Source organism: Ahaetulla prasina, chromosome 6 (assembly GCF_028640845.1).
Source record: "Ahaetulla prasina isolate Xishuangbanna chromosome 6, ASM2864084v1, whole genome shotgun sequence".
NCBI classification, from domain to species: Eukaryota; Metazoa; Chordata; class Lepidosauria; order Squamata; family Colubridae; genus Ahaetulla; species Ahaetulla prasina.
In genome coordinates this window covers 7,909,253-7,925,740 of record NC_080544.1, presented here as the reverse complement: position 1 = coordinate 7,925,740, position 16,488 = coordinate 7,909,253, and the positions used below count along the sequence as shown (strand labels likewise).

Sequence of the window (16,488 nt, the reverse complement as noted above, 5' to 3'; positions counted from 1 at the left end):
GACAGAGTGGCTAGCTAGACGGAAGCCTCTCCTCAACGCAAAACACATGAAAGCCCTCTTGGAATTTGAAAAAAAGCACCTGAAGGACTGGGAGGAAGAAGATTCTCTGGTCTGGTGAAACTAAAATTGAACTGTTTGGCCTCTATTCTAAATTTTATGTCTGGAGGAGACCAGGCACCGCTCATCACCTGCTCAATATCACCCCAACAGTGGAGCACGGTGGTGGTAGCCTCATGCTATGAGGATGTTTTTCAGCAGAAGGGACTGGGAGATTGCTCTTGGTTAAAGGAAAGCTGAATGGAGCAAAGTACAGAGATATCCTCAGTGAAAACCTGTTCTACAGTGCTCAGGATCACTTTCTGACATGACAACAATGACAATGACAACAACAAAAAGCACGCAGTCAAGATAACAAAGGAGTGGCTTAGGGAAAACTCTATGAATGTCTTAAGAGTGGCCCAGCCAGAGCCCTGACTTGAACCCTGTTGAACATCTCTGTGGGACCTGAAAATGACTGTCCGTTGACAATTGCCATCCAACCTGGCTGAGCTTAAGAGGATTTGTGGGGGGGGGGAAATGGCAGAAAATCCCCACTCCAGATGTGCAAAGCTTGTGTCATACCCAAAAAGACTCGCTGTAATTCTGCCAAGAATCCTTCAATAAAGTACTGAGTGAAGGGTCTGAATATTTATGCCAATGTGATATTTCAGTTTTTTCTTTTTAATAAATTTACAGACATTTCTAAAATCCTAAAATAGCTCAGGAAAGCTGCTAATGGCAGATACAGATACTTATCCTGAACGTATGCCCACTTTAAGCCATAGAAACAAACACAGAAAGAACCGAAGGAGTAGCTATCATTTAAAGATTTCACTGAAAACTTTGCCACACATAATTTCTGTGCAGTAATATGTATGCCCTCTTCTTTCTGAATGCAGGTGGTTAGCAGTTTCCCAATTATATTGTCACTTCCCAGCTGGATCCATGCTGTAGATACTAACCCTGCATCAAGTGTAAAAATATTATGTACCCGAGGTTCATTCTAGAATTACCCTGAGAGTCCATCATATTCTTTATCATTCAAGATCTGAGTAAAATAATTAAGTTTCATGCAACAGGGGAAACTTATTGTTCAATGCTTCTTTCCAGATCAGGCCCAATTCAGATCTGGAGTATGGCAATATTTTTTTAGTCTACCTTGTAGATTGGGTCATGTTGCCGCCCGGTGGTGGGTGGCAGGTGGGTGGCGGTTGTACAGGTTGCTGTTGCTGCATGCGATCCTGAAGGCTCCACTCTTTTCGGACATAGATTTGCAGCTTCTTATCGATTAGGGCTCTGCTCTGAGTGCTACAGCTGGCATCATGCATGGCAAGTCTTAGTTTAGCTAAAAAGCAAAAGAAAACATAGCAGAAACAAAAACAAAACTCGGGGAAGGAGAGAAAAGAGTAATGATGCAACAAAAAAAAATAAAAAGGAACATGCAAATACTGCCATGAAAAAGTTCACAAGGATGCATCTCTTCCCAGTAAGGCACATTCAGGTTAGCTACATGTCCAAACAAGTTAATGAGAAATAAAATAGTAAAATTAAGCAAGATCTTAAATGGTTTTTAATGAAATGCCTTTGGTGACTTAAGTCACTGTAACCCTCCTATAACTAACCATTTAAATCCAAATACTTGTCTCTAGTCCCAGTTAGCTGAAACCCAAAAGGCAGCCAAGAGAGACATGTGCCAGCAAAGCTTCACGAAGTCTGCTTTTGCTTTCTTGTTTTGTTAATCCATTAGAGCAGATTTCTAGAAACAAATGCTGCTAATTATCCAAAGCCAGTTTGTCTGCAACCTTGCTAACCAGCAAGAAGAGAATGGAGGATGGGAAGGAGAGTTAGCCAATCAAAAATATGAGATATGAAAAAAAAAAAATGCAGCAGCACATATTCCCAAAAATTACAGCACATATTTAAACAACGACCCCTCCTTTTCCTCGTCTTCTTGTTATTTCAACGACTGTACACATTTTGCTTTTTTTGTATGAAAGAACAACTTCATGCTGTACTTTGGGAATTAAAACTTTTTGATAAAACCAGTTTTTGAACTGAGAAAATTATGTGCAGGAGAAAATGCAGGAAAGCACAACTAGCAGACAGAATAGGTGGCATCAAGAATTCATCTGCCTTTCTCAGCTTTCAACAGAAGGAGCCCCAGTAATAAAAAAAGAATCGTTACATTCTGATATTACAAGAAAGAAATAACAAAAAATCAGAAAAGGACATCTTTTACATCCCCCCCTTTCTGACTTGTTATTTTGCATTAAACAATTAGTTCTGTTAACTTAGGTTATGTTGATAGCTCTTAATAAACTGTACAAAACATAGTAAGCTGAAGCAGTTAATAAATACTTACCTATAGCTTCATTGCAGAGAGCCAAAGCTGCAGCACAATCTCCCTTCTGCTCCTGATGCAGTGACTCTTGAAAGACCGAATCGGCCTCTTGCATAGGCCTCTCAAAGCCACCAGTCCTCCCTGCAAGGGCAGCATTCTTGGTTTCCATTCCAGGCTTCTTTCCCTCTTCATCTAAACAGCCCCCACCCATACCCACCCCTCCCCCTAAGGCTGACCAGACTGTTTTTCTAACAATTCATATCGCAGATCACATATCTTGAAGCCTGGTGCTTTGAAACCTGCCTGGAACCAATGCAGGGAATATGCATCAGAAGCAAAGGCATGTATAATGTTAAAACAATGTTCTGGGTCCCTTTTCCAAGCTGGGATATCACAGGCACCAGCAGCAATCCATTTATTCCCAAAAGCAAAGAGGTTTGCTCTTGGGGCAGCTACAGAGAAAATCGAGTACACAGTCGTTGTTTGAGAAGGGGGACTGGCCCTTGGTGTGGGCTTGGGGGGTGTGGGGACATATTTGCTGGTTCTAGTGCGTGACTCAGTCAAAAGGTCAATTTTAATTGTCCTTCCTGGTGTCTGCTGGCTTGCCTTTTGTTGTGTAGATCAGCGGTCACCAACTGGTGGTCCGTGAGAAAGTTTTGGTGGTCCGTGGAGAAATCTTCGTATTTTTGCCAGTGCACCCTGGTGGAGGAGCTGTTCCAGGATAACCAATGGGCCAGTCCTGCGAGTATGACTACTACAGCTCTGGAATATGGGACCGGCCATGGTAGGGCTGGAAATCTCTATTCTGGGGTGGCATGGAGCGCAGCCCTCTCCGTCAAGAATGAAATAATGGTGATGTTGTCGCAGCGGGGAGGGGGCGGCGCAAGTGGGCCAAAGCAGCGATTGCCATGACTGGAAGCTGCGGGAGCGAAGCACTATTTGCACTTGCGCGGCATCAGCATTCCGCCTCGGTATATTTGCATCAGCCGGTGGCGCAAAGCAGCCCTCATCTCCTGCCGTTTGGGATTCGGAGCGGTAAACAGCATCTGGTCCGAGGAGCAGCCGGATTTTGCTCTCCATTGCGGATGCCACATCGGCCCCCTGCAAGCTCTCGTCTCTCAAGGACCCTGGCCGAAGTTTCCTCCGCCGGTTCAGCAAGCGTTCCTCAAGAGATGAGAGCTTGCAGGGGGCCGATCAGACACTGTTTACCGCTCCGAATCCCAAGCAGCAGGAGACAAGGGCTGCTTTGCGCCACCGGCTAATGCAAATATACTGAGGCAGAATGCTGATGCTGTGCAAGTTCAAGTGCTTCGCTTCCATACTTCTTCCAGCCCTTGTTGGTGCTCCATGAACCTCGGTCTCTCAGGGAGATGCTTGACTTCCTCTCAGCCCCAAGACACCAGCTGGCCCCTGAGATGAGAGAAAGAGAATGAGAGAGAGAGAGAATCAGAGAGAATGAGAGAGAGAGAGAATCAGAGAGAATGAGAGAGAGAGAGTGAAAGAGAGAGAAAGAGACAGAATGAAAGAGAGAGAATGAGAAAGAAAAAGACAGAGAATGAGTGAGAGAGAATCAGAATGAGAGAGAATGAGACAGAGAAAGAGAGAGAGAATCAGAGAGAGAGAGAGAGAGAATCCGAATAAGAGAGAGAGTGGGGAAGAGAGAGAGAGAAAGAGAGATGAGAGAGAGAGAATGATTGGGAGAGAGAAAGAGAGAATGAGAGAGAAAGAGAGGGAGAGAGAGAGAAAGAGAGAGGGGGGAGAGAAAGAAACAGAGGGGACAGGAGGAAGAGTGGCTGAAGGACCCCATCCCGTCAGTGATGCGCTGGATTCGTATTAGTGGTCTGCGGGGTTTAAAATTATGAACTTGGTGGTCCTTGAGGTCCAAAAGGTTGGGGACCCCTGGTGTAGATGGTGTCTGGCCAGACTGTTTCTGGGTGTGGGGAAGTGTGACTGAACAGGTTCTTTCTCTGGTTAATTACTCTTGGTTTTGATACTTGGTTTTGCTAAAGTTAGTTGATAGCTTAGCAGAGGTGCAAGTTAGTAATCAATTGTTACAAGGTATCTCCCAGAATTTCCAATCTCAGTGGATCATGGATTTGTGTTAATGGTTAAGGGATCGCCAAGACAGTGAGAAAAATAAAGTTAACTTGGAATAAAAAATATCCTATGATTACTATTGATTATTAAAATAAAATTCTTTCCACAATAACAAAGGAGGTTATAAAGCATAGAGGGTTGGAACTGGGTCTTATTCACAGTTTAATGAAGCCCAGTTTTACAATTCAATTAATTGAGCTGCAGTACACATCGAGTACTTGGAAATTAAATCCTACGAAAAATGATGAAAAGAAATGGGCCATGTTTAGCCTAAAAAACAGAAGACAAAAAAGAGACAGGAGAGCAGCCTTTCAATATTTGAAGACCATCACAAGAAAGAGGGTATGGATCAGTGGTGGGATTCAGCTGGTTCGCACTGGTTCGGGAGAACCGTTTCTGAGCAGTTCGGCAAACTGGTTGCTGGAAGAGATCTCCTTCCAAGAGTCTTTTGGTTTTCCCACTTTACAGGGTTAATCCTGTCAGGAAGGAAACATTCTGGTGCGCCTCCGTGTAGTTTCTAGCCTAATCCTTATTTTTATTGCCCTGGTTAAGTATTTTCAGAAACTGCCTCTCCAGTTAAGCCTTGTTACATCGTAACTGCCCTTAACGGTTCTTGAATGAAAAATGCCATAGTTTTGCATCTCTGATCCTTCTGGGAACAATTTAAGAAGCCGTAGAACCATTATCTTTGTTCCTGAATAACTGCTCCCTATGGAGTTACGTTAATGATATTATTTATTCTTCTGAAAGTTCAACATTTCCCAATATATTTATACTGGGAAAGTGTAAGTAAATTATTAGGTAATTGAATGAATGAATGAATTTTTTTAAACAATCTTAATTTCTTTGTAATGTCCTATTCTTTTGAGAGCTATTGAAATTGAAGGTTAGGCAAAGGATTATCCCTTGCATTCTTATTGTTAAGTAAGTTTCTCCAATGTTTTCTTCAATATTGAAAAGATAAATGTATGGCCCCAATTGATCAGTAGATTGAAAACCTGTGATATATGAACATGATGCTTACAGATGTACATTAAATATAGAGTAGAATAGAGCTAGAAGGGACCTTGGAGGTCTTCTAGTCCAGCCCCCTGCTCAAGCAAGAGAACTTATATTATTTCAGATAAGTGACTGTCTAGTCTCTTCTTAAAAACCTCCAGTGATGGAGCACCTACAATTTCTGGTGGCAAGCTGTTCCACTGTCCTCACTGTTAGGAAGTTTCTCCTTAATTCCAGGTTGCTTCTCTCTTTGGTTAGTTTCGAACCATTGTTTCTTGTCCTGCCCTCTGGTGCTTTGTAGAATAATTTGACCCCCTCTTCTTTGAGAGGCAGCCTCTCAAATACTTGAATACTGCTATCATATCGCCCCTAATTCTTCTTTTCTTTAGACTAACCAAACCCAAATCCTGTAGGTGTTCTTCATATGTTTTAGTAAGTCCAGGCCTTTTATCATCTTATGGATAATTCCAACGAAAATTGTGTAACTGTTGAATAAATTTTACATGCATATATATGAGAACCCCTTATACATATTTGTTATTCTTTTATTTTGAATTGCTTTTTTTCCTTTTCTCTTTTTTCTTCTACTAATGCTTTTTTCGATTCGCTTTATTAAATAATGGCAAAAAACTATTCTTTACCAAAAAAAATTACAGTTCATATGTTTTTCTTTCTGAATGCATAGCAGATTAGTACACTATTATCATTTTTCCAAGCACATGTTATCTGATGCACACGTTACCTTGATTCTGCAGTTCATCCAGATCCATGAATCTGCTTGGGTGGGGATTAAAGCCCAAGGCTGCCTCTAGTTCCTTTTCCTGCTTCCTCTGGAAGTCTTGATCCTGGACCCTTCTTGCTACTTCTTCTTGTAATTCATCAAGCTCACTCTTGGAAGAAACAAGTATCTCCCCACCTTTAGAGGGTGAAAAAACCCGAAATGTTTCATCTTATATTTAATTATTACATCATTTACTTTCATTAAATGAACTGGTGGCTCAGGTGGCTGAGGTGTGTCTGAGGCACCAGAGGGCCTCTGGTGGCTCAGACTGCTAAGACAATCTGTTATTAACACAGCTGCTTGCAATTACTGCAGGCTCGAGTCCCACCAAGGCCCAAGGTTGACTCAGCCTTCCATCCTTTATAAGGTAGGTAAAATGAGGACCCAGATTGTTGGGGGCAATAAGTTGACTTTGTATATAATATACAAATGGATGAAGACTATTGCTTGACATAGTGTAAGCCGCCCTGAGTCTTCGGAGAAGGGCGGGATATAAATGCAAATAAAAAAACAAACCTGTAGCTAATAGAAATTTTGAGTCAAATAATAGCTTCCAATGAAAGGTTTATCGAGGAAGTAAAAACAGTCTATAGAATGTCTACTGGCCTGGACTGGCAATGGTTACAGAGATTCAGCCATACAGTATTTGTGTGTGTGTGTGCATTTGTGTGTGTGTGTGTGTGTTGTTTATGTTGCTTCTTTCTCATCTAAAAAGCTCCAAATGCTATTGGCATTTCTCATAAGGGAACTGATCTAGTTCCCTACTCATTTTGCCTCAGTTTTCTTTGCCTTTCCCCGCTACAGGTAGTTGTTTCATGACTATTCATTTACAAAAACACTGAAAAAAGTGACAAAGATCAATTCTCACACTTACAATTGTCACAGCATCCCTATGGGCATATGATCAAAATTTGGGCATTTGCATATATTTACTATGTTTGCAGCATCTTGGGGAAACCATTTGCAATCTTCCCAGGGGCTTCTGACAAGCAAAGTCAGTTAGGGAAGCTGGATTCACTTAATGTCCATATACTTAATGATCATGATCATTTAACAACTATGGCAAAAATTACATAAAATCAGGTATAACTCACTTAGCAATTGCATCACTTAGCAGTGGAAGTTATTGTAAATAAATGGTATGGACTACCTGTATTGTTATATTTTGTTGGTTTGCTATCTGAACTATACAGGGTTTAAAGTGCACTACATGGGTTTTCATAAAGATGAAAGTCTTATAAAGTCTTATGAGTAGTTTTACTAATGATAATGGTAGTTTCCTACAGGTTACTAACATAGGCTTTCTTTTTTTATTTTTTTTACTGGCACACACTGAGTTTATATTGGGCTATCCACAATACATTCAGATGCCATCTCCTTCCTTCTGTGAACACAGGACAATGACCCAGAAAAAGAAAAAGGAAATCATAATACGATCCAGGATTGCAAGTATTTGGAGAAAGACACCTTACCTTTACCAAAGGAGTATTTATTTTTTGTCCTGCAAGTTATAGATGAGGCAGAATCTACTTCCAAGATGCTACTGCTATGTGACTTTGGAATATTATGCCAGGCAGGAATAACATCTCCAGTTCGTTTGACATGATAATCCCTTTAAAAAGAAAAAAAACCCTTTTATTTCCTTATGAAACACTTTTACTTTTCTTTGTAAAGGAGCAGTAAAAGTCCTACGTTTACTACTGAATTACATTATTTTGAAAAATTAAACATTTGCATCATAATGTATTTTTTCAAAAGCAAGTTCCATAGAGTTTTGGATGTATAATAGATATATGATTAAAGAATTAATGATCCCTACTTTTCAGTGGCCTGAACTTTGTTAGGAGCTTACATAAATACTACTCATATCCACAATGAATGACAACTGGAACTCCTGTCAACTATGGTGTTGAAATTAATTTGGCATAGAGATGGCAGCTGAGAGACAGTGTACGATCACTCTGTCTTTCTATATATTTTAAGTGCATCAAAAAGTTTTTGGATTATCTATTTTTATAAAAGTGTCGATTTATATTAAATCACCAATATTTCTCAGAGAAAAATGAAATGGAAAAATAATTTCTCGTAGAGATAAAATGCGGCAGTGTAACAGTTAAAGAAAAAAGCTACCTAAGTAGTTAAAACCAACTGTAGAACACCTTTTCTTTATTACAGAGATGAAAAGTACATCATAAATTTTGAATATGTTTTTGAAAATAATTACATATGGTAGAAATTGAATTCTCAGATTTTGCAATGGTTGGTCACCAACCTATTTTCATGACAGTACTTTTTAAAGAAACCATGAAAAAAACATGGTTTTTTGTTGTATTTCTTTTATAGTTTTTTTTAGATGTTATAAAACTGTTTATACTGCAACAATGAAAATGCTTTCAGAAAATAAAATGTTAATACTTTGTTTAGTCAGTTTGTACAGAGTTTCTCCCCTTCATGGATTACTGCCTTGTCGTGGCGAAGGGGCTTGCGTAGCTCAATGAAGCTATGAGCTATGCCGTGCAGGGACACCCAAGACGGACAGGTCATAGCAGAGAGTTCTGACAAAACGTGATCCACTGGAGAAGGAAATGGCAACCCACTCCAGTATCTTTGCCATGAAAACCCCACGGACGGTACAAAAAGGAAAAAAAGATATGATGCCGGAAGATGAGCCCCTCAGGTCGGAAGGTTTCCAATATGCTACGGGAAGAGCAGAGGGCTAGTACTAGTAGCGCCAGAAAGAATGAAGCCACTGGGCCAAAGCCGAAAGGACGCTCAGCTGTGGATGTATCTGGTGCTGAAAGGAAAATCCGATGCTGTAAAGATTTTTTCTCCATAGGAACTTGGAATGTAAGAGCCATGCATCAAAGTAAGCTGGACGTGGTCAAACAAGAGATGACAAGACTGAACATCGACATCTTAGGAATCAGTGAACTAAAATGGACAGGAATGGATGGATTTAATTCAGATGACCAGCAGGTATACTAGAATCCCTCAGAAGAAATGGAGTAGCCTTCATAATCAATAAAAGAGTAGGAAAAGCAATACTGGGATACAATCCCCAAAATGACAGAATGATCTCAGTTTGAATCCAAGGCAAAACATTCAATATCACAGTAGTCCAAGTCTATGCCCCAACCACTGGTGCTGAAGAGGATGAAACTGACCGGTTCTATGAAGCACCTTATAGAATTAACACCAAAAAAATGATGTCCTTATCATCATGGGGGATTGGAATGCTAAAATAGGAAGCCAAAAGATAACCGGAATAACAGGCAAGTTTGACCTTGGAGTACAAAATGAAGCAGGGCACAGGCTGATAGAATTCTGTCACGATAATACAATGGTCATAGCAAACACTCTTTTCCAACAACCCAAGAGACGACTCTACACATGGACATCACCAGACGGTCAACACAGAAATCAGATTGACTAGGTGCTCTGCAGCCAAAGATGGAGAAGCTCTATACAGTCAGTAAAAACAAGACCAGGAGCTGACTGTGGCTCAGATCATGAGCTTCTCCTTGCAAAATTTAGGCTTAAATTGAAGAAAGTAGGGAAAAGCACTAGGCCACTCAGGTATGAACTAAATCATATCCCTGATGAATATACAGTAGAGGTGACAAATAGATTTAAGGAATTAGATCTGATAGACAGAGTACCTGAAGAACTATGGATGGAGGTTCGCCACATTGTACAAGAGGTAGCAACTAAAGCCATCCCAAGGGAAAAGAAACGCAAGAAAGCAAAATGGCTGTTTGAGGAAGCTTTGCAAATAGCTGAGGAAAGAACGGAAGTGAAAGACAAGGGAGAAAGAGAAAGATACTCCCAATTGAATGCAGAATTCCAGAGAATAGCTAGAAGAGATAAGAATGCCTTCTTAAATGAACAGTGCAAAGAAATAGAAGAATAGAATAGGGAAGACCAGAGATCTCTTCAAGAAAATTGGAGATATGAAGGGAACGTTTCATGCAAAGATGGGCATGACAGAGGCAGGAGAGATTAAGAATTACACAGAAGACCTATACAAGAACGAGCTTATCATCCCTGCTAACCACGATGGGGTGGTCACTGACCTTGAGCCAGACATCCCAGAATGTGAAGTCAAATGGGAAATCTGAGCAACAACAAAGCTAGTGGAGGTGACAGTATTCCAGCTGAGCTGACCCAGTTGCTACGCCTATTCATTGGCTGACCTTGTTACCATGTCTTCCCATTCCAGCCAGTCCCCAATGGCTGACCTGTTGCCATGTCTGCCCCAGTTCATAAATATTCTGACATGTTCAAGCCCATAAAGATCAAGTGTTCAAGTAGGATTTTTCTGACATTTACTCAGTTGCCTCTTGCAGAAAAAGCCATGATCTGAAAAGAGCTTGCAAAGCATTAACGGGTTGTTGGAATTATCAGTCAGGAGAAGGGTAAAAAAAAGAATCTCCAAAGCATTGGCTATACTCTGGAACATAGTCAAGACAGTCATCAGCAAGAAGAGAAAATATGGCACAACGGTGACATCACCAAGAACCGGATGGTCCTCTAAAATGAATGAAAAAAGAAGAAAACTGGTCCTAGAGGCCTACAGCAACATTAAAGAAGCAGTAAAGATTTCTGGGAAATACTGTTTGTATATTACTTGTGACAACAATTTCCTATATTTTTCATATGTCTGAGCTGTGGGGTAAGAGTGACAAGATGGAAGTCTTTTCTTGGGAACTTGTAATTACATTTTGCAAAAAACTACACCGAGTCTGACAAAAGGATGTGGGAAAATTATGAATTGATGAGACCAAGGTTGAACTTTTTTGTCCATAATTCCAAAAAGTATGTTTGGCGCAAAAGCAACACTGCATCACCATAGGTACACCATGCCCACCGTGAAGCATGGCGATGGCAGTATTATGTTTTGGGGATCTTTTTCTTCAGCTGGAACTGGGGCTTTAGTCAAGATGGCAGGAATAATGAACAGTTTCAAATATCAGCCAATTTTGGCACAAAACCTTCAGGCCTCTGCTAAAATGCTGAAGAGGAATTTCATCTTTCAATATGACAACAACCCAAAGCAAACCTCCACATCAACAAAAGAATGGTTTCAATAGAAAAAGATCAAAGTTTTAGAATGACCCAGCCAGAGCCCAAACCTAAATCCAATTGAAAATATGTGGGGTGACCTGGAATGGGACGACTTGGTGGAACCAACTCGCCCCGGTCAATTTGCTGTAGGGTTTTCTTTTTTTAGGTAGGTGATATAAGTAGAAATGAGGTAGGATAGAAAGAAAATGTCTTTTAATAAAGGGTGACATGATTAAAAAGTTAGAATAAGAGATAGAAATAAGAGAAGGGGGAATATTAGCGCATGCACTTTTATATCATAAAATAAAAGCAATAACAAAAGAAAACATGGAATAACTTGAATAATGACAGACTGTGACTTAATGTAAATATGTATCATTATTAGAAATATATAAGTTGATTGAATGTAATAACTATGATTAATTCTATTAGTTTTATTCGTATTAGAAAGTATGACACCCAGGGGCCACACTGTTCACGCATTGATTTGTTTAAAAAAATAAAATAAAATAAACTTGTAAAAAAAAGGCTGCCCCTCCAAGCTTGGCTGCATGGTGAAGGAAGGGTTCATTACATCCTCCACCGCCTCACTTAGTGGCTGCGGCACCGGTGCATCGCTCAGCCTCCTGCTCTCTTCTGGCAGTGAGCAAGGAGAAGCATTGTTCTCCACCCCCTCCACCCCCTCGTTTTGTTCTCATTTTGTCCACTCCCCCCCACTGCCTTGTTTCATCCTTTATTTATTTTATTTATTTATTTATTTATTTGTCACAACATCATACAAAAAGATTATGTAGTATATACACATATAAACATATATAGGAAGAAGAAAAGAAAAACAATAGGACAGGAACGGTAGGCACGTTTGTGCGCTTATGCACGCCCCTTATGGTCCTCTTAGGAATGGGGTGAGGTCAATAGTAGAAAGTTTTTGGTTAAAGCTATTAGGATTATGGGAAGAGACCACAGAGTCAGGTAAAGTATTCCAAGCACTGATGATTCTGTTGCAGAAGTCATATTTTCTGCAATCTAGATTAAAGCGGTTTACATTAAGTTTAAATCTATTGGTTGCCCTTGTATTATTGCAATTAAAGCTGAAGTAGTCTTTGACAGGAAGGACATTACAATAGATGATTCTGTGAGTTAAACTTAGGTCTTGTCGAAGGCGACGGAGTTCCAAGTTTTCTAAGCCTAGGATTTCAAGTCTGGTGGGATAAGGTATTTTGTTGTTTTCAGAGGAATGGAGAACTCTTCTTGTAAAATATTTCTGGACACGTTCAATTGTATTGATGTCAGAGATGTGGTGAGGGTTCCAAACAGGTGAGCTGTATTCTAGAATTGGTCTAGCAAATGTTTTATATGCTCTGGTTAGTAGTGCGGTGTTTTGGAAAAGAAGCTACATAAAATTAGGTTTACAACTGTTAGAGCTTTTTTGCTATGTAGTTGCAGTGGGCTTTGGCACTTAGATCATTTGACATGAAAACTCCAAGGTCTTTAACGGGATGGGGGTCGTCTGTAAGGTAATGTCCATCTAGTATGTACTTAGTTTTAGAGTTCTTTTTTCCTATATGTAAGACTGAGCATTTGCTGGTTGAGATTTGGAGCTGCCAAGTTTTAGACCAAGCGGTTAGATGGTCAAGGTCGTTTTGAATGATAGAAGTGTTGTCTGTGGTGTTAAATAGTTTGACATCGTCAGCAAAGAGAACACAATTACTTGAGATAAGGTCACAAAGATCATTAATGTATAGAATAAAGAGTGTTGGTCCAAGGACGCTGCCTTGAGGAACGCCACTCTTGACAGGAACAGGATTTGATAAAGCATTGCCAATTTTGACCACTTGTTGTCTGTTAGACAGAAAAGCAGATATCCATTTGTGGAGGGGTCCTGAGATGCCATAGGATGTCAGTTTAAGGAGAAGTTTATCGTGTACTACCTTCCCCTCCACTGCCTCACTTTGTGGCTGAGGCACCCACCCACCCACCAGCCTCACGTTGGCAGCAACCACCACGGACAGAATGGGCGGCAGGCCCGCTCCACAGGCTCTTAAGTAGGGCTTACTTTAGGGGTAGGGTTTATATTTGGCACAGGCATGAAAATTGGGCTGGGGCTTATTTTGGAGGTAGATCCTATTTTTGGGAAAACATGGTAGTTCGTAATAATTTCCCCTTTCACAATAAAATAATATATTAAGATACTTAAGAACAATGTTAGAACCATTAAAATATATTTTAATGAAACATACCTAGAGGTATTTGAGCTCTCTGACAAAGGCATATCCAGACTGACTGGACTGTTGCTATTGCGATCACTGCTTTCATACCCAGATTCCATCCTTTGGATCAGACGAGGATGCTGATCCATCCTGTGATGTGCACCACGCCCTAAAGTCCAGTGCTTATACCTGTTGGACCGCCTTGATCTTGTTTCACATGCTGGCTCCTTCAGCTCATCTTCTATAAATTCTTTGGCTAACAAACAAAGATATTATATGGAAGAAAAGGTAAATTTCTGGAAGCACAAATTTTAGCCCCAGAGCTCACTGTAACTTCTATCGATATTATTGAGTGATTTTTCATTTTGTTGCATAATACTTCTGTACACTAATAGCTGCCTAATAATTATGCACACATAGATATTCTTCTATGAAAGCCAAAACCTCATTTTTTCTTTCACAAATATTCAGGTTTGAGGTTTATTAGCATTTTGGAGTGACCGAGAGCACTGTAGTTGTTCAATAAAATTAATCCTCAAAAATACAACTTGCCTAATAATTGTGCACATAGTGTATATCCACTTTTTCTGTTCCAAAAATCTGTTCAAATTTACTTCTAATGTTTTCTAAACTTTCTCAAATTTCTCATCTCTTTTATCTAATTGATATGCTGCTAGACAGACATTTATCCAAATTTAGATACCACCTTTTTACAGAGGTCAACTTAAAACATAACATTTTTTAACATTTTAACATTTTTTGCACAGGTAGTTTTTTTCTTTAAATTAATACATTTTAAAGCTTGTAGGATTAGCCAATTTCACCATTTTTGCAGAAGCAGCAGCATTCTGTGATTTGTTGGAACCAATTACCCAGCAATGGTAGACTCTATTTCACTGGCTTTTTACATAGTTAGCTATTATCCGTTTTGGGATATTTAATATGCATTGAATAGTAGACTTGATGGCCCGCATGGCCCTTCCAATTTGGTGATTATATACATGAGGAAAAAGTTACAAAAAATATCACCAAGAAAACAGATGTAGAACCTTTGGAACCATTTTAAGACACATTCTCATCCATATTATTTTATTTTACTATTTATTTTATTTCATAAAGTTAGAACACCAAAGCGCAATTCAATGTTAACCATTCAATATCATTTGACAGCTCTATTTTTTTCTTCTTTGCTTACTGATATGTAGAAACAAAAATTGTTTGGATAGGTTCAATGACTCTCAATAAACAAGTGTATCTATTCCATTCCATTCTAAATTACACATCTTGCCCATTTTTACCTGCATCTTCTGCGAAGGGGCTGAGTTGGGTGTAGCCACTTTGTTTTCTCTTTTCTTTACTGAAGATGCTGTCTATATTTAGGGGCTCTCGTTTGGGTCTCCAAGGTGGGCGGTACTTGCTGGAAGAACTTGACTTCGATTCACTACTGTTGCTCTCTATTTCCCAGTCTTGAGTCTGAATGGTCAAAGTTCTGGGTAGTGACTGGATTTCAGTCTGGTTCTTCCCATGAGGGGAGCCCTGATGTGTCTGTGAAGGCCTGTTGTGGATCATGTTGCTAACTGTCTCTTTAAATCCCCTTAGTTTGCTGGTACCATTCAATATTTTAGAGGCAGTTCTGGGGGCCTGTTTCTCCTTCAGTGTCTCTCCTATGTTTTAAGAGCAGAAGAATACTATGTAAACAATATAAATATCCTCAATAGACTGTTTTCATCAAATTTCTGAACTGATACAGTCAAAAAGCAATCCGGTCCCAACTGTTGTGACTCGTCCTCCCTCCTCTCCTCAGCCGAGCCACTCTCGTCTCCAACCGGGCCTGTTATCAGACTCCGAGTCTGATAATGAAGATGAACGGCCTGTCCTGCCTCCAGCCCCCGGCCCTGGCCCCATTCCCGGAGAGGATTCCAGGAGTGAACAAATAAGCCCGAGAAACCTCACTCATACGGCGTGTGTTCCTTTGGCTCAGCCATCAGAGGAAGCCAGCCAGGGATTGGAATTGCTCGGGCCTAGTCTTTCTGACCCCTCCCTCTCCCAAACAGCAGAAGACAATTCAAAATGGGAGGATCCTCGCTTCCGGAGATCTGAGAGGTGACGCCAGCAGAAGGAAGGGAGGGGCAGGCCTGGATAAATGCTGAGTCATGGAGCCATACCCCACAGCCTATATAAAGGACCTGCTTTTGGCATTCCAACCTTGAGTCAAGCAAAGTCTCATCTAGTTTGCTGATATCGGACTCTATCGCTGAAGTCACAACTTGGACTCCTGCCTGCCCTGATAAACCTCGAAGGAATTTGGCAAGCTGCAGAGGCTTCGTTGCCACGTTTGATACGGACTTTCTTGACCTGGTCGTCGGAGGGGGAGGGGGACACAACACCAACTTTGACAAGCACAAATAATAGAATCCAATCATTTTTACCTTCACTGTGATATCCAGATGGCTGTGCTTCATCCCCCTTCTTTCTAGACCTGTTGTTATTTCTCTTACGGTCTGCCAGACAACTCTTTTTGGAAGTATGTCTCTGATTGCATTCACTATCAGTCAGGTGGCCTGAAAGAAAAGATGTAAAACACATTACAAATTATAGTTCAATGTTTTTTTAAAAAATGTTTTGTTCATTCTTACAGACTTTAGATACAAAAACGATCCATTAATGTTTGAAAATTAGTTTTTTTAAAAACAATCCTAGTTTTATTTTATATATAGAATAAAGGTTTTATTCAAACTAATATTGATTTCTATAAATTCTATAGAGAACCTACAGGAACTGAAAGCAGGATATTGCACCTTTGTTCAGAATGATATACTACTGATCCTTTAAAACTGCCTTTCTCAACTTTTTTAATCTGGAAGGCAACATATATTAAATTAGAATGTAGACACTAAAATTATATTAAAACATGATAATTCTAAAATTAAAAATAAAGTGATAATATCTAAAATTTA

General features: G+C 40.0%; 1 protein-coding gene across 7 annotated transcripts in view; it reads right to left on the bottom strand.

The window, feature by feature from the left end:
• Positions 1-16,488, bottom strand: part of USP54 (ubiquitin specific peptidase 54) — a 97,334-nt gene that overhangs the window by 15,864 nt on the left and 64,982 nt on the right. For 4 of the 7 annotated variants that reach the window (XM_058188566.1, XM_058188565.1, XM_058188568.1 and 1 more), the window contains 7 exons: positions 15,961-16,092; positions 14,830-15,195; positions 13,562-13,787; positions 7,730-7,869; positions 6,219-6,392; positions 2,402-2,521; positions 1,198-1,384 (listed from right to left, as the gene is read on the bottom strand). In XM_058188566.1, coding sequence (XP_058044549.1) covers positions 1,198-1,384; positions 2,402-2,521; positions 6,219-6,392; positions 7,730-7,869; positions 13,562-13,787; positions 14,830-15,195; positions 15,961-16,092 — 1,345 coding nt within the window. The remainder of the gene's footprint in view (positions 1-1,197; positions 1,385-2,401; positions 2,522-6,218; positions 6,393-7,729; positions 7,870-13,561; positions 13,788-14,829; positions 15,196-15,960; positions 16,093-16,488) is intronic. The other 3 variants (XM_058188571.1, XM_058188570.1, XM_058188572.1) reach the window with 3 other exon arrangements.